Source organism: Phodopus roborovskii, unplaced genomic scaffold (assembly GCF_943737965.1).
Source record: "Phodopus roborovskii unplaced genomic scaffold, PHOROB, whole genome shotgun sequence".
NCBI lineage: Eukaryota > Metazoa > Chordata > Mammalia > Rodentia > Cricetidae > Phodopus > Phodopus roborovskii.
This window is the reverse complement of record NW_026126482.1, coordinates 20,180,194-20,198,077: the sequence shown is the minus strand read 5'-3', so window position 1 is coordinate 20,198,077 and position 17,884 is coordinate 20,180,194. Positions and strand designations below refer to the sequence as shown.

At 42.6% G+C, this 17,884-nt stretch overlaps 1 protein-coding gene across 2 annotated transcripts in view; it reads right to left on the bottom strand.

The window, feature by feature from the left end:
* Positions 1 to 1,525: 1,525 nt before the first annotated feature.
* Positions 1,526 to 17,884, bottom strand: part of Adtrp (androgen dependent TFPI regulating protein) — a 64,829-nt gene continuing 48,470 nt past the window's right edge. For both annotated transcript variants that reach the window (XM_051194407.1, XM_051194405.1), the window contains 2 exons: positions 9,776 to 9,927; positions 1,526 to 1,698 (listed from right to left, as the gene is read on the bottom strand). In XM_051194407.1, the coding sequence (XP_051050364.1) occupies positions 1,664 to 1,698; positions 9,776 to 9,927 (187 nt within the window). In that variant the 3' untranslated portion in view covers positions 1,526 to 1,663. The remainder of the gene's footprint in view (positions 1,699 to 9,775; positions 9,928 to 17,884) is intronic.

Genomic DNA, 17,884 nt, shown 5'->3' with positions numbered 1-17,884 from the left:
AAATGGAATTATGCATATGTGTGTGTTGGGGGCACGAAATGAGAAAGGAGTCTGGGGGAAGGAACAGGAGTTGGGCAAGAGGAGAGATTCTTGGGAGGGGAATATGCTTAAAACGCATGATGGCCTCTTTCTTTTGTTTGCTTGTTTTTTTTTTTTTGTTTGTTTGTTTTTTTTTGAGACAGGGTTACTCTGTGTAGCCCTGAATGTCCTGGAACTCATTCTGTAGATCAGGCTAGCCTCAAACTCACAGAGATCCACCTTCCTCTGCCTCCTGAGTGCTGGGATTAAAGGTGTGCTCTGCCACCACAGCCCGGCCATGGCTTACTCTTAAAAGGAATTATTTTCACAAGACCCAGTTCTATGTACAATGAGTATTCAGCAATGAGAAAAATGGACCTAAAACTCACCTGGAAAATTAGAGGGTTCATAAGCCCTTGGGAGTCACTTGATCAGCCCATAGTTTGTATGGGTGCAGTTGCAGCCATTCATATTTACCCTTCTTTCCAGATAGATAATTCTGTGCATGTGTTATACACATTGATTTCACCACAACTTACCTATGCCTCCATTCAAATCAATGTCCAAATGGAAAAGCCATTTGACAGCTCCTTACATTCTGTGTTAATTCCTACCCCAAATGTGTGCTCTGAAGAGGGGCAGAGTTCTCACCATTTATTATAAATTATTCTCACACCTAGACACCTTCAGTAGCTTTTATGTTCTTACACTTCTTAACCAAGGCCAGAAATCACTGAAAACAATTAGCTTTTAAAATACCCAGGTTTTAGAGAAATTGGGGTTATTGAAAAATGGCCCAGCCTGGGTATTGGGGGATCTAGGCGACGAAGCCATTGCCTTCATTATGACAGTCTTGTCTTTCTTTTGTTTTCTTTCTTGAAAATCCTTTTGGGCTTTTACAGACAAGAGACGTCTTAGGGTTTCTATTGCTATAAAGAGACAACTCTCACAAAGGAAAAGCATTTAATTGGGGTGGCTTACATTTCAGAGGTTTAGTCCATTGCCATCATGGTGTAACATGGTTGCATGCAGGCAGACATGGTGGGTGCTGGGGTTGAGAGTCTTACATATATGAGACCTCAAAGCCCGCCTCCACAGTCACAGACTTCCTCTAACAAGACCACATCTACTCCATCAAGACTACACCTTCTAGTAGTATACTTCCTTTGGGGGCCATTTCCTTTTAAACTGCACTCAGAAGCCCAGGGCAGCCTTGAATTCAAGTGCACCTGTGTGCCCTGTTTCTCCCCTGTGACAATGTTTTGTGTTTGATGTAACAACTTGTCACCTGGGTCCTCTCTATCCCCCTTGAAGGTAAAGCGATTGGATGACTCTAAGTTCCTCTCCCTCACACCCCTCCTCTAAATAGTCCACCGGCAAGTTTACACAGGCTTCTTAGCCAGAAACAATTCTCCATGGAGGTCAGACAAAAGCAATAGACTCCGAGACATCAGGAATTGGATTGGTCTGTCAACTTTTCAGAAAACCAAGGTATCTCAAACAGAGCTCCCTTCATACCCTTTATTAAACTTACGCGTCATTCTCTGATCTTTGTATCTCCCCACGCTATTCCACCACTGATCCCAAAATGAATAATAATAATGAGAATGTTCTTCTTCCACAGCCCTTAGAAAACAGTGTGCAGTCACTTCTTCTTCATCCATGGCTTCACTGTGACACCTGCATAAAGAGATACAGAGATACCTCAGACAGGACTCCCTAATGGATATTCTTGAGTGGGTGGAGATTCACCCTGATGGAGCAGTGGGAAGTCAAAAACACTTTTTCTTAAGGAGAGAACTCTGATTGGGGTGGGGGGATGGGAAGGGAGGGTGGTTAGAGTACATGTGAGAGGGCAGAGAGGGTAAAAGGGAGGGAAGGAGGGAGAGAAGGAGGGAGGAAAGGAAGGAGGGAGGGAGGCAGGGAGGGAGGGAGAGGGAACTGGGATCGACATGTAAAATAATAAATCAAATTAAAAAAAATGCTTTGACTCCAAAATTTAAGTTGAAGGACAAGTTACTGGGGAAAGGATTTCTATTTTTGTTTCCACAGAAAATGAAAAGATGTGGATTCCTTCCAGACTAATGTGGTTTGATCACACCAGACCGCCTGAAACAGAGTACAAGCTGATCCCACATTCAAGACAGCTGGACAAAACAGCCCTACAGACTACAGCCAGGATATCTGAATCTTTTTCGAATCCCCCAAGACAGCGCCCCTTACCAGCAGGAAGTAGTTTGGAAAGAACGACGTCCAAATTCCCAAATATTGTGTATAAATGTTTGTTTTCATTTAATTGGACTTTGTTATATAAAATAAATAAAATAAAAAAAATAAAAAAAGGAGAGAACTCTGATAAACAGTCACTATTGCCACAAGGACAAGAAGCAATCTGGGGTTCAACGTGAGGTTAGCCAGATACTCAGTGATGCTATTGGTCTGCACAGCATTATCTATCATATAGCTTCCAATTGTTGGTGTTTTGTGTGAGTGTTGTGTACTGCACATGTCCATAGGAACATGCAGAGACAATGTTTTGTGTGAGCACTGTGTACTGTGCATGTCCATAGGAACATGCAAAGGCTTTGAAGACAGAGACAAAGAGACTGCATGAAGTTGAGACAAACTAGAAGAGTGGAAGTCCACCGAATTGGGGTACTCCATGGCTTCTCCTAACCCAATTTATATCATGACTGACACAGGATTTGTTTGGCATAAGCACAGTATATGGGCATTCTTCTGTGGAAACCATGTGCGATATTTCTAGAATGTTCCATTCAGTCAAGTTGTTATCTTAAATTTCATGATCACTAATGTTGGCACAGGCATTGAAATTGATAATCTCTCCATAGCTTGTTATATATCCTGTCTATCTCCAAATACTATTAGTTCCACTTTGAATTGTTTTTTCTCAGCTCAGTCTCTTCCTCTTTGTGGGAATCAGAGCTGTGGTCTCTCTGGTCTAGTACTGCTGCAGCATTTTCGCTCTGGCAGTGGTTTCACACTCCAGATCCCAGGCTGAAAGCTGCACAGCAGCAGAGAGCAAGAGAGTGAACAGACAGCCTACAGAACAGGAGAGAAACATGGCCTGTCATGCTTCAGTTGTGAGGTAGCATCTAGAATACATAAAGAACTCAGAAAATTAAACTCCCGCCAAAACAAAGTTATCACTCCACAAGTACTAATCCTAACCCAGTTCAAAAGAAGAAACAATATAAATATATGTATTTAAATGCTCAACATCCTTAGCCATCAAGGATCAAGGAAAGGCAAAATAAAATTCCATTTCACCCCAGTTGACATGGCTATCACCAAGGAAACAAATGGCAGAAAATTCTGTTTGATGAAGTGTAGAAAGAGGGGCCCTTGCTCATTTCTAATGGAAGTATGAACTAGTGTCACCAAGATGAAGTCAGTTCGGAGGTTTCTCAACAACAAAACAATTCTAAAAATATAACTTGTTACGGGCAGTTTTCCTGCCAGCCTGGTCCCAGAGCCGTATCACCCACAAATAACACACAGAGACACTGTATTAGATATAAAGCTGTTGGCCTGTTACTAGTGTTTCTTATTGGCTAGCTCTGTCTTAAATATTAATCCATTTCTATTAATCTAAGTATTTCCATGTGGTCTTATCTACCGGAGAGAGGGTCCAGTTCTCTTCCTCTCAAGTCTCTACATCTTGACTCTCCTCCTACATCTCCCAGAATCCTCCTTGTCTCCTAGTCCTGCCTATTTTGCCTTCCTATTTGCCAAAAGTGCTTTATTCATTAACCAATAAGAGAAACATACTTACAGAATGACATCTCCCATCAATAATTACCATATGTCACAGCTCTACCACTTCTGGGCATACACAAAAAGACTGTATTCTACCACAGACATATTTGTTCATCCATGTTGATTGCTGTTCTAAACACAAGCTAGAAAGCAGGGGCACTTAGACGGTCACCCACAGAAAATGGATAAGAAACATGTAGCACACATACACTATGGAATCTGATTCAGCTGAAAAAAAAAATGAAAATTTGCCAGGAAATAGGATCTGGAAATTATTCTGTTGAGTGACTCACACTCAGAAAGACAAACAGGAGTTCTCCTATGTAGACCCCAGCTTCTAATTTTCACTTGTGTGTATATGTGGGTCATTGAGTGAAGGTATAGCTCTCGGAATCAGAAAAGGGATCAAGAGAGGGACAGTGGCAGTTTTTAAGAAATGGAAGAGGGTAGGAGAACACATGTGACATGGGAAGACACAGCTAGGGTGACAGATGGGTGGGAAAGAAGTGGGACGGGGATGGACAACACAAATACACGAAAATGCCACAATGGCACATAGTATATTGTATGGCAATGCCAAAGCAAACAAACACACAAAAAATTCCTAGGCTGTATGCATGCTTCAGACTGCCACCTCCAACACTTCTTTGCTCAAAAAAAATACACGGTGTAGCTAGGAATATAGTTCAGAGATAGGGTGTGAAAATCCCTGGGTTCCATTCCAGCACTGATAAGAGTAGCACCAAACAAATACATGAAAAACAGTATATGTTACAAATCTTCCATCTCCTTTAGTCTTTAGAGGATGTGTAACCTTTTGTTTTAGGAGTCTTTTTTTATATTATTTACTATTTTATGTGTTTACCTGAATGCATGTATGTGTACCAAGTGTGTACAGTGTCCTCAGAAGCCAGAAGAGAGTGCTGGGAATTGAACCTGGGTCCTTTAGAAGTTCAGTTATTGTTCTTAACTACTGAGCCATCTTTCCAGTGAAGTGATTGGTATCTTGAAGTCCTTTCAGTCACCTTGATTTCCTTAAAAATACCATCTGCTGATCCCAAATTCCTCATGACCATCGTTGCATTCAGCCCTCTGGTCAGCTCAGATTGCTGCAATCACTTGAGCTAAGTTTTAGTATCTACTGAGGCCTGCAGGCATCATATTACATTCATTAATTCTTCTATCCTTTTTCATTTCTGAGTCACTCCAACTCCCGGTGAGTCTTCTCAGGTTCTTTTTCTCTTTCTTTTCTCCCCCCACCCCCGCCCCCCTCTGAGATAGGGTCTCACAATGTAGCCTTGGCTGGTCTAGAATCACCCTGTAGACCTGGTTGGCCTTGAATTTACAGAAACCTGCCTATTTATGCCCCACTGTTAGGATTAAAGGTGTAAACCACCCCACCTCTCCCAGTAAGTCTTCTCTATGCTCTAAGTTCAATCACAGCTCCTTCTCTTTGTTACAGGGTATACTTTAGCCCTTTAATTATCATCTGTCGACTAAATAGCACGTTGCTTCCTTCACATTCAAAGGCTTGATCAATATGCATTTCTCAAATATGTTTACTCTGCACTTGCTCTCAGAGCTCCTAACCTTCTTTCTGCCCATGCGTTTTCCAAGCCTCACCTCTTGCATCTGACTATAATCATAACCTCTCTCCTCTGGCCCAGTACAGAGTACAAAGATGCAGAGAGAAGCAGAAATGATGGTATAAGTTCTGTTGCGAGAAGAGACTGTATCCTCCCTCTACATCAGAGTTTCCTCCATCCAAATTCAAATAGTTAGGTGGAATGCTAGGAAATGTCCACACACCTACTCCAATGGCATGGGTGTGAGTTGAGTTAGCTCTAAGCATCCACTATGATTAAAAGTCTTGCCTCCAGGGTGGTCCTGTTGGGAGGTTATGGAACTTTTGGGAGGTGGAATATAGTGAGGGATCTTTAGGTTATTGGGATTGTGGAGAAATCCTCATGGGACTGGTAGTTGCCTTGTTTTTTACCTATCAATTACTCTCTTTATAGTGTGAGATGTATTAACTTGCTTGATCTTAAAAAAGAAAAAACAAAACAAAACACTGTCTATGATCTGAAACCTAGATGCTACCTTTACCTGAAGCCAAATCAATAGAACTTTCTGCTTTTTTAACATTAACTGTCTTAGGTGTTTTATCACAGCAATGAAAAGCTGACTAATACACTCACCAACATGGAGAAGGCACCTTCCCCACACAATTCTATGTGTGGAGGTCAGAGTCACTTTATTCTGTAGGGAATTACATGCTTCGAATTCCTCACAATTAGTGTTTTCCTTTTTGTTTCTAGTATACAGAGGTAAGACTGGGGATTCGGTTTTGCATTCTCTCAGAGCCGAGCAATTTCCAGGCTCCCTTGTGTCTTCAAAATTGATCTCTGCCCATGTTTCTTGTATTGCATGGAAACTGCCAACTTATTAATAGACCATCTATCTTATATAAATGACATTTACAAAGTGGATTTCAAACTCTGAGTGGGAAATAATGTTGTTTACTAGAGTACTTTTTGATGGAAGGGAATGTTTCACTGTGGAAAGCCTGCTAGATGGCAGCCAGAGAGTTAGAGCCACCCTGACTTCTCTATCCTTTTTTTTTTTTCCCATCCTTCATGCATAACTTTATGATGCCAGTAGTCAGAACAGAAAACTTTTTTTTTTAAATGGGTCCCTGAATATTGACAGTTGTATATCTATAACCTCATTCATCTGAGATGTTGTATTGAAGACGTGAAGACCATTTTCCGGTTTCAGTGGACTGCCTTGGAGAAGCACAATGCAGATGGTTAATTTCAGTGGTCTCGGCTGCTGTATTTTCCTGCTTTGACATGCACCTCTTTCTTCAACAGCTCTTCAGTGGGTACATCACATCTCCACCTGCCTAGACCTAATGCCCGAATCTATGACCACTCCAGCTTCCCTCTTGACTGCTATTTCCAGAAAACCTTTGTAGGAATTCTCTCTTCCTACGTGGAGAGTAGAGAGAAAAGCTCCCTGGCTTCCTTTGAACTTTCTGTTCTGATTGAGTCATTGGGAAAGCTAGCAGAAAAAGAGATTAAAAAATGGCTAAGGCATCTTAACCCTCAAGAAGCTCAAGGCCTCCTGCAAAGACAAAGCTCTGAAGCTATAACAAGAGCAGTGATGCTAAAATGATAGGTCTGGTGTTTAAAAGAGCCATGGGACACTTGGAAAGGGCATTGAGTGCAACCTGGGCAGATCAAGGCAGGCAGGCATCCTAGAGCAGGCAAGTTGAAATAAATGAGAAAATGTGAGACAGGCAAAGTCTGGGGATAGGGTGGGGGCATACACCCAGGAGGGCCAGAGCAATACCCCAGTGGAGGGGGTGGGGAGGGACGAACCCTAGAAGAGGAGACACAACACCAAGACAGGAACCGAGTCATGCAGTATGTTTTGAGGACTGGGGCTTTCTTCTTTAACCAGGGGAGGACTAAACTCATGTTAGCAGAGAGGAAGGGTGTAGGCTCACAGGCTCATTCTGTTTCATTTTAGTCAGCATTAACTGCCAATGAAATTTTGACAGATCTAGTTTCTCTTCTAATACTTCCCCCACTTTGAGACAGTAGCTCGGGCTGGCCCTTGAGCTTATGATTGAGCTTCCCACCTTAGCCTCTCAGGCAGGGGCCTTATGGGTGTGCGTCAACCATGGCCCACCCTCACTTCGTTTTCTCCCTTATCATTCGGCTCTTTGCAGTGAATGATAGAAAGGGTGTAACTCTTATTCTATTCGGAGGCAATACGAGACTTTTCACCTGGTTTTCATTTTCGTTTTTCTTATGAATGCAGAGCTAGAGGAGAGGCACATACATCATCGTCTGTACTGATCTCCATCTTGTGCATCACGTGCCTGTTTTTGGCAAGTGAGAGCCTGCATGTTGATGCTTGCTCTAAGAAGAATTGGACACAATGCTCAGCAGTGGGGCCTATCAGGAGCTTGCTGTTATGGGGATTTAAAGGCTACTAAATACAGTGAGATTTTATTTTATTAAAAGTATATGTGTTATCCCAGCCCTTGGGAGGCAGAGGCAGGCTGATTTTTGTGAATTCGAGACCAGCCTGGTCTACAAGAGCTAGTTCTAGGACAGGCTCCAAAACTCCAGAGAAACCCTATCTCAAAAACAAACAAAACAAAACAAAACAAGCCAACAATAACAAAAATGTATTTGTTATTTTTATGTATGTGCATGTATGTCTGCGTGACTTTATGTGCAACTTGTGTGTACAAATGCTCTCAGAGGCCAGAGGGTGTGGGAGTCCCTAGAATATGGGGAGATGGTTTATGTTTTAAGGTGTTTAACATTCACTTTTATAAGAAAACAATTTAAAGCATTAATCATCTTCAAACTCAATACAACTGATTTTAAAAAACCTACTGTTGTTGATAATCTCTAAGTAATTAGACATTTTAAATCTGCATTTCTAACCATCCGATTCCAAATGGATTACTTCTCTCCCCTACTTCCCACATTTCCTCCCTCCTGTTTTCTTTTTTACAATTACAGCTCTTTGAAAGTCATTAGAAATCTGTACCCAGAAATTCAAGTACCAACAACTTCCTAGAATTAGATGCCTGTACATTTGAAATCCCAATCCGCCCCCCCTCCCCCCAGTGATTTCCTTGCAAACTGGAATTCGGGGTTTGAAATACTGGTTTTAGGAGTTTGTTTTTACTTTTGCATTTGTTTGCTTGTTTGTAGCATCTCATTTTAAATGTTTACTTTCGTAGAAAACATTCCCTTTAGTCCCTTTCTGACAGAAATGGAGGAGTGGATTGAGTTGGGGCAAAAATGAGGTGAAAGAGGGAATGGGAGGAGAGGAAGAAGGGGAAACTTCTGTCTTAATGTAAAATAAGTAAATTATTTTAAAAACCACAAACTAAATCTTCCAAGAGAAGCAAATGTGACAGATCCAAGTTGAGCATCTTCTTCTCTGTGGTCTCAGCCTGGGAGCAATAGTGGCTCACTCTAGCCCCTTGGGAAATGCCTGCTCTTTGCATCCGCAAACTTCTGCTCCCCACAAACTCAATGGGTGGGGGAGGCCATTTCTGTTGGATGGACCAGAAGGGCTGGTAGCTGAATGGTTGAGGGTGGTGATTACAGGGGACCTTTTCACTTTGTTATACACAAACCGAGGTGAATTCCTACATGTCTCCTTGTAGAATTAAAGCATAAAATATCACCCCCAAAATTCCAGGTGTGTTGTACCAAAATTATCCTAAGGTATCTTACTCCCTTTAATAGCTATTTGTTGCCTATCTCTGCATCTGGTCCACCATCTCTTTTGACTGTCACATTAAAAAAAAAAGTTTTCCCCATTTTGGTGTAATCCATGGGCCCACCTACCTGCTGTCCCCATCAATGTGTGGTTTAATGCATTGATTTGTGATTGTTCTTTGTTCTGGAACTATGTGAGTTCATGTGCCTTCTTCAGAAAGAGTATGTCATTCAGGGCAACCTGAATCCATGTTTACTGGGCCATGCTCGCTCATATTTGGCTCACAATAAGCTATAAGCTATCTTCTGCAGTTTAGAGTGACAGTCACACTTTTCTAGAACAAAAGGAACTCTCATTTTAAGAGTTCATGTCCTTCAAGCCCTCACTGGGGTGAACTAAGACCCTTACAGGATTTCCCCCTTCATGGTTGGGGTGGTAACACCTTGTTCTTTGGGTTCTAAAGTTTCAAAAGAAGATTTGGTCTTTGAGTTAAGTGAGACTTGATGGAAGAAGACACTTGGATTTCTCCAAGGGAAAGCCAACTTGCACTAGGCTTTTCTTCTGCTAGCTTTCATAGGACCCACTTGAATTTTATGAGCAAAGGCTCCTAGCAGTGTGGTCTTCTGATTTGGACTAAGTTTTCCTTTGGTTTGGGTGGAGAGTAGAGCATAGATAAGAGAGAAATGTCTCTGTGAACTGTGGATGAGAGGGAAACACTGACCCCATTTCCAGTGATTGATCTTCTCTCCAAGCAGGTAGGTGCTGGCACTCAGGAAATAACTGACCGAGAAGAAGATGACAATACCCAGTGGGTTGAGGGAGGCAAACACAGGGTACACCCAGTTTCCGGTCTGAGAGTAGCGCCACAGGATCCTGCATGAAAAAGAATTCCAAATGATCAGGATCACAGAGACCAGCAAGTATTTGCATCTCAGGTTCAGTGGGACACTAGAAGACAGCAGGTGAAAACCAGCCTGGGGAATATTTGTCAACACCTGAAGTATTCCTGAAGATCTACAGAAGGTAGTCGGTCATTTCTTATTGTCGTTACTTGTTTTAATTAAACATCTTTTTCATGGAATGAGTCAGTCTTTTCCTTATCTATACTTTGTGATTCATCTCGGTGAAAGGATAGAGGCATATAACACATCATTAGCAAAGGAGGGTATGTGAGCACATGATTTCATTTGCTTTCTTTGAGATGGATAGCTGAGAATTAGACCTGTGAAGATGGTTTCAATTTTGTTGCCTGCAGCTGAAAGAGTGTTGTATGCTGCTGTTGATTTTGGTACCTAAGAGGACAGTGCAGCTTCTCTTAGCTCTCCAAGTCTTGTTGACCCGGGCGGGGTAGAGATGGTATATCATTGCTTCAAAGCAGGATGCCTGGAGATTATGTTATCCCTGACTTTAGCTCACAGGGCTCCTTAGGGATCTAGCACTAGGTAGGGATGGATGAGTTGGTAGGGAGGCTCAGATTTTACTCATATGGGGATAGAATATAAGTTGTTTCTATGAGCCAAAGGGAAGAAAAGAAATTCTGGGAGAGAAGCCATGATGTCTCAGTGAAGACTAAAAATTCTGGAAGCCAACTGTACTGAAGATGCCAAAGTCTAAAATAACTTAAAACACAAAATATGTGTTAAGGGATGATGTTGCCTCAGCTGCAGCTTACAATTATTAGGTGTATAGAATCTGGAAGAGGATTCTGTGACTTAAATATTCAGTCTGCCACCTATTAGCTACATTATCTCCAGCAATTTATTAACTAAGCTGGTGTAGACCGGAGATCCAGATAGCACACACCTCATCAGGATGCTGCAAGTATGACCTGAATGAAACATGTGTTTACGACCCATGTATATCATCTGTAATACATAAGATAGTACCTGCCTTGTGGGAGTTTGACAGGAGTTTCTAAGCAGCCACGGACAGTACAATGGCTGTTCTCTTGTAAGAGTGAAGATAGGCCAGGCCTTGGAAATGGAATTCCAACATGGCTGTCTACCAGAGGATTTCAGAAAAATGAAGCTTTGTGCTTAATTGCTTAATTAAGCTTTCAAGAACCTGAATGTAATCTCTGTCGTTTCAAATACTTTAAGTTTAGTATGTGCTTTGTGGACAAGGGCTAATATTTGGGGCCAGGACTAGGGTAGGGCAGAGCAGATCTGGAGTGTGGAATTTATAGGGTCATCTTTGTGAATCAAAGGATACTGTCAACTGCTGCAGGATATTTGATCACACTGTGAACCCTGACATTGTGTTTTTTACTGGAAAAACCTGTTCCTAGTTGTGGTGTGCCTCAGCCCTCACACACACCTTTAATTCAAGAGCTCTCTGCTTGAATATTGTGAGCAGGATGAAATAAAGTCAACCACAGGTCAAGAGGAGGAACAAGCAATCAGGAAGGAAGAAACCTTAGAGAGTAAGAGGGAGTCAGGAGGATGGGCAGAGAGACACACAGGAAATAGAAGGAATGGACATTCAGTATGAGAATTTTGTTTGAGCTGGTGGAGGAGAAAGCTCTTTCTGTGAGGTCAGGGGAGGAGGAAGGTTCAGCTGGCTGCTTTCTCTGCCTCTCTGAGCTAGCAGGTTTTCACCCCAGCATCTGACTCCTGACTCTTTATTGGTAAAAATCGAATGATTGAGATTTAGTCAAAAACAGTCATTAGTCTAGAAGGGCTGTCTATGCAATACAGAAAGATATGAGCAAATCATATATATATTAATAGTCTAACATGTAGGATATATAAATAATTTTCCTAATTCCAAAAACAATCCAATTAGAAACAGACAGGTGATTTGGATAGACATTCCACAAAGAATGTAAATAAGGAAGTTGTCTGATGTCCACTAACATCTGGAGAAAGCAGTTCAAAGCCACGAGCCTTCACATCTTTACACAGAATGGCTACTAATAAAACAAACCCCCAACAAATTAAACCACAAGAACATATGTGGTTTATGTGAGGATATGGAGAAATTGGACTCTTTCTATTCCATCAGCTAGGGAAACTGTAAGGAGGTTCTTCAGAGTGTTAAGACAGCTTTTCATCTGCCTTATCTACTCATTACCACTCAGTAGTATACTTGAAATCAGAGACCCAAAGATATCTGTATACTACAGTCTACAGCCCAAAGGCGGAAACAGCCCGGGAGGCCATTGATGGGTGAATGGAGGAGTAACAGCCGGGAGGAGTAAAACATGACATTAAAAAGAAAAACATTTGAATGTAGGTTACAACATAGGTGTGAACCTTGAAGGAGCTATGGTGAGAAAGAACACATGTGATTCCATTTGTAGGAGGAGGCATAGATGCATAGAGACAAAAAAGGTTGACGGTAAGTGTGAGGGGTGGGCAAAAAAAAGGATGGGGAGGTGTTGTTTAGTGGGTTCAGAATTCTGAATAGGGGATGCTGGTATTAGCTATATAATGTGAGTGTACTTAACGGAAGAACACACTTCAAATGGGTAAAATGGATAATTTTATGCTATGTTCCCTTTGTTACAGTTAAAATCAATTTAGGGCACTCTGCTAGCTAGTTTCATTTAAACTTGACACAGGCTAGAATCATTTTGAAGAGGGAACCTCAATACAGACAATCCCCCACTAAATTGATCTATAGGCAAGCCTGTGGTACATTTCTTGCTTGATTGATGTGGTCAAGCCTAGCTTGTTGTGAGTGATGTAGGTGGTCCTAGGTTCTATAAGAAACAGGCAGAGAAAACCATGGCGAGCAATTCAGCAGCATCCCCCACAGCTTCTGCTTCACTTCCCACCACCAGGTTCCTGCCCTGCTTGACTTCCTGCAATGACTTCCCTCAGTGACTGAGTGTGACCTGGGAGTTGTAGGCTGAAGCAAACCCTTTCCTCACCCTAGCTTTGACCATGGTGTTTATTAAAGCAACAGAAATCCTAAGATAGCATCAGTTTTGGAGTCCTGCTGGGATCTTTATTCTCCCAAATCATCCAGATGCTCCCTGGATACATTGATAATGTAATGATTATAATGAAATAATATCATTCTGTATAATAACTGCTAGAATGAAGGCGTGCATGGCAGAAATCATTGCAGAAAGCTTCTCACGGTGTTTCTCGCCTGCATAATTGTTTCTTAGAACAGACCAGAGTAGGAACTAGGGGCAGTAAACAAATGTCCCAAGCAGATAGGAATGGATCCCTGAGCATACTCTGATTGTATTAACCCGTTCACATGGTTTACTTTAAATACATGAAATTAGGGCTTCCTAACTCCCATGCCCTTTTATGTAACGTAGTCCACAAACAAGGACATTCCCCTAGGGACTTGGAAAGTTTCTGTTCACTTTTGTTTCCTGACAGCATAAGGCTTAAGAAGAAAAGATCCCAGGGATAGTAAACCAAGTGTGCATTTTCACAGAGAACATGCCAGAGAAGTGATAGCTGTTAGGTGACAGTAGGAAAAGTAGAAGAAAGCTGGGTGGAGACAGGGGGTAAGCTTTCAGAAGTTGTTAAAGGGCACTCAGCAGGGGGTGAGTAAGGAGAGTCACTGCAGCAGTTGGCATCATTTATTTCTGTGTGGCTTGCTTGACTGAGAGAAGAGAACGGAGTAGGAGGGGAGAGAGGGGAGGTATGTTGATGACAGTACACCTTGTCTGCATCTCACCTCTATCTCCTGCATGGGCTGAACTTTGAAACTCACCCACACCATCCTGATACACCTTTGGGTGTGAGGGTTCCTCCTTGTTAAAGTCCATGGGGACTCTTGTCTGCCTGATCTCAACTGTCATTACCTCAGCTGCCCTCCTGCCCCATCTGATCCCAAAGACAAGAGCATTTCCCCCATAACTTGCTCCTGGATTCTTCTCCTTATTTTTCCCTGTGACTCCAGAAATCTCATCTCACCCAAGGGGTCAACTATGGGTATTCCCCTGCACCCATCTCCCTTTAGAAAGCATTTGATGAGTTTCCTCTTGGTGGGTGAGTCTTGGCTGTAGAGAAGAGAAGCTACTGTGGGGTGGGGTGGGGCATTAATTTCCTACTGCCCAGCATGTAACCTAAACAAATAGAACCAGCATTAGGTTTTTTTTTTTTTGGTGGGGGAGAGGGGTTGGAGACAGGGTCTCTCTGTATAGACCTGTCCATCATGGAACTCACTTTGTAGACTAGGCTGGTCTTGAATTCAAGAGATGGCCTCCCTCTGCCTCCTGAGTGCTGGGCTTAAAGGCATGCTAGCACAACATCACAAACTGTCCCAAATATGAGATTTTCAACTGGCTTTAAAAAAAAAAAACTATATTCCAAACTCTTTCACAATTCATCCTCATCTCTATTACTGAAATCATGGTCTTTCCTGATCACTATCTGAAAATTCTTAAAATTATCCTTAATGTGTCCTTTACAGTCACCCATTACATTCCAATCGATTCATAAAACTGTTCTACTCCTTCAACAATGTATTTCTGGTAAGTTCTTCATTTCAAAAGAATCTGATGCATTCTGTATGCTGTTGTTATTTCTAGTTTCTGTTATAAGCATTGTAGATAGTTTTTAATTTGTACCCTAGAGGCCCACCCCTAAATGCTGGTAATAGGAGTTGTGTGATATCATGAAAGTTATTTTTGTACAACAGTAGGATGACTGGTTGAGTATCACTGTGGAAAATGGGTCTTGTATTCTAACCCTTGCTAAGATTTTAGTTTGTTTTGGGTTCTTTTGTTTGTTTGGTTGGTTGGTTGCTTGGTTGGTTTTTGTTGTTGTTGTTTTTGTTTTTGTGACAGGGTTTCTCTGTGGCTTTGGAGGGTGGCCTGGAACTAGCTCTTGTAGACTAGGCTGGTCTCGAACTCACAGAGATCCCCCTGCCTCAGCCTCCCGAGTGTGGGACTAACACATGTACCATTACCACCCAGCAAAGATTAGAGTTTAAAAATCATGTTGTGGGAAAATTTTTCACACTGTCAATCCTCTGTGCCAATAAAGACACCTTGAATTAAGGATGGAGTCAACAACTGGCTGATTGGGATTAGCCATAGAGATGCTGGAGGACTGAGGAAGTTATATAGAGAGGGACAGGAAGAGAGGGTGGGCTGAGGGGCTTTTTGGATATGTAGGGAAACATGGATAGTACAGTCAGCCTATGTTCCTTCCACTATTTCCTGGACTTACTAGGTTTTCAAACTCAATTTCTGACTCCTGAGTTTTTCTTAATACTAGAACAATTTAGGTAAGCACTATAAAATCATGTTTGACTGTGATGGTTCTAGATGAAGGTTGCATTTCAGAAATAGCAAACAGTGGCTCTTGAAAAGATTTCACCACAACTGGGATCAACATGTAAAATAATAAACAAATAAAGAAAAAAGAAAGAAGAAAAGAAAAGATTTCACCATGATGCAATAATTGGAAAAGGAGAGAATGTAAGTGAGGGTATGGGCAACTGATCTGAATTCAGCTTGGTTCGGCTCTTAGCAACTTGTAATATATTCTTGGAATACAGTTCATAGTTGTGAGCATAAGTGAGGAATGGGCTTAAATCTTGTTATTCTTGAGGAGTGTGGTAATGTTGACTGCTAATCTTACAGGACCTGGAGTCATCCAGGAGACAAGCCCCAGGAAACGTGATGGATTATTCTGATTTGGTAACCTTTGGGGCACAGCTATGAGGGATTATCCTGACTAGGTTGCCTGAGGTGGGGAGGCCTGCCCTAAAAGTCAGTGGTACTATTCACTAGTTCGGGACCCTGGACTGTACAGAAAGGAGAGATTCAGCTGGCTCACAAGCATTTATCATTCACCCCCTGCTGACTGTCTTGCAGTGTGAACAGCTTGCTGCAGTCCTAACCCTGCATGCCTTCCATGATGCCTTCCCACCACGGCCTCCCTTCCTTCCCTGTGTTCTTGCTATTCCTTGTGCTTTCATTACATTTTACCACTTTCCAGCGCAGGCTGCTCTAGTTTGCATGCATGGCTCATTTCCACTTATTAACTATCAGGCCCCTGCAGGCTGGAGCCTGGCCTTATGTGACCTCGCCTTTCCTAGCACGACCAGCTCTGTATTAGGGGAATATGTGTTCAAACCCCCTTTTAGAAAGGGAATAAGGACAGCAGCAGGAACATTCTTTTCTCCACCCATCGCCACTGCCTCAGAAAGAGTGAGGCGGGGTGTGTTGGGGCTGAGAGAGCAGGGAGGCTTAAGCAAGACAGCCGGTTTATAGGTGACTAAAGCTTTCCAAAGGAAATGAAACATTTTTAGTCATTACTCCTCAGCAGGGCCAAAGCTCCAATTTTGCAACCTGAAAAGCAACAGAAAGTGAACAGCGCAGGGGAGGCAGTCCCCAGGGGATCTACAGGGCTATTTTTAGGCCATTGTACTGTGGTTTTTATCAGAATGATGTCTCTGGTGCAGTTGGCAGCTCCTTGCAGACTCAGGTTTGTTTGTCATGGTCCCTGTGGCCCACCCATGTTCAGGATGCAGTCTTGCAAAGCTGTCTCCCCATTTGATCATCTCAATTGTCACACCCAATGAGCTGACCAATAGCACTTCTCCATGGGTGTCTACCACCATGACTTAAGACGGCCATGTGTGCTCATGAGGGTCTGAAGGTACATTTTGTTTAATGGGGCAGGACTAGCAGGCATCAAAGAGTCTCATGTCCTCTGAATGGGGACTGAACTGAACTATGGAAGTGTTTCTGCTGGGACAACGACAACAACAACAACAACAACAACAAAATGCCCTCAGGTATACCTGTATTCCATTTATTGTGGTACAAAGCTGGGTCTAAAGCCACCTTAAACCGGGTCTCTTGTTCGCAAACCTAATTCTTTCTCCACAGTGTACATATGGCCAAGAGCCTGCTCAGCTCCAGGTGTGTATAAAACCACCGTGAGGAGGCTGGTTGAGTAGATGGGCATAAAGCTCACCTTACTCCAAACACTTTCAAATCTTCCTGAAGGTTTTATGCTTGTACTTGTTCCTTCCCTCCACCAGATCCCTCTGCCTTATGACCTCATGACCTTGAGCGCGTGCCATCCAAGCCACCAAGCCACTGGAATCCTAGTGTTCAGAGGCCGCTGATAACTAAGTTACCATCCTCCCTTCATGCTCGAATTGGTTATGGTTTGTGAGCATTTGACTGACATTGACGCTCCTGAGTTTCTACCTCTCGTCTTCCTTAGTCCCCTTTCCACAGTTCAGCCATGGCCACCTTACCTACCTTTGTACTCACAGAACTTACCAGAAGAGTCTGTGATGCTGTTTTGAAACCAGAAAGGCACTCTGTTTGCAAATTCAAGGTCCCTGAGATGTATTCATGGCTTAACTTTTCTCTGTCTACCAGTCAGCTGTGTGCCTGCCTCCTTTGGCATTTCATAGCGGTGTTCCTTCGGCCTGACTACTGTTTTCTCATGCGTCTTCTGAGTTCCTATTCTTCCTCTAGATCTCAGCTGAAATGATTCTTCCCTTTAGAAGCCAGCCCTGACCATCAGCCACCTCACCCTGGTCTCCCCACCACCCAGTTTTATCACTATGTCTTCCTTGTCCTGTGTCCCTTCTCATTTGCAGACAGTCTCTAAGAGCTACAGGCTTCTTGGACCACCCCGTGTCCTCAGTGTCTAAATCATACAATATGGCTTCAGCATCCTTCTTAGCACAATGATCCTGGTGTCAACTACAAGTGGTCCCCAGGTGGAGCTTTGTTTTCTTAGAGTGTCCCTTCGTTAAACTTCAAAGACCTCAAAGCACAGAGAACAGCACAGAGCACGTAATTCTCAGAGAAATAATATTATGCAAGAACTTTCTTCAAGAGAAAAGCAAGAAAGCTCTTAGCTCTCAGGGTGGGTGGTGGTGAGGA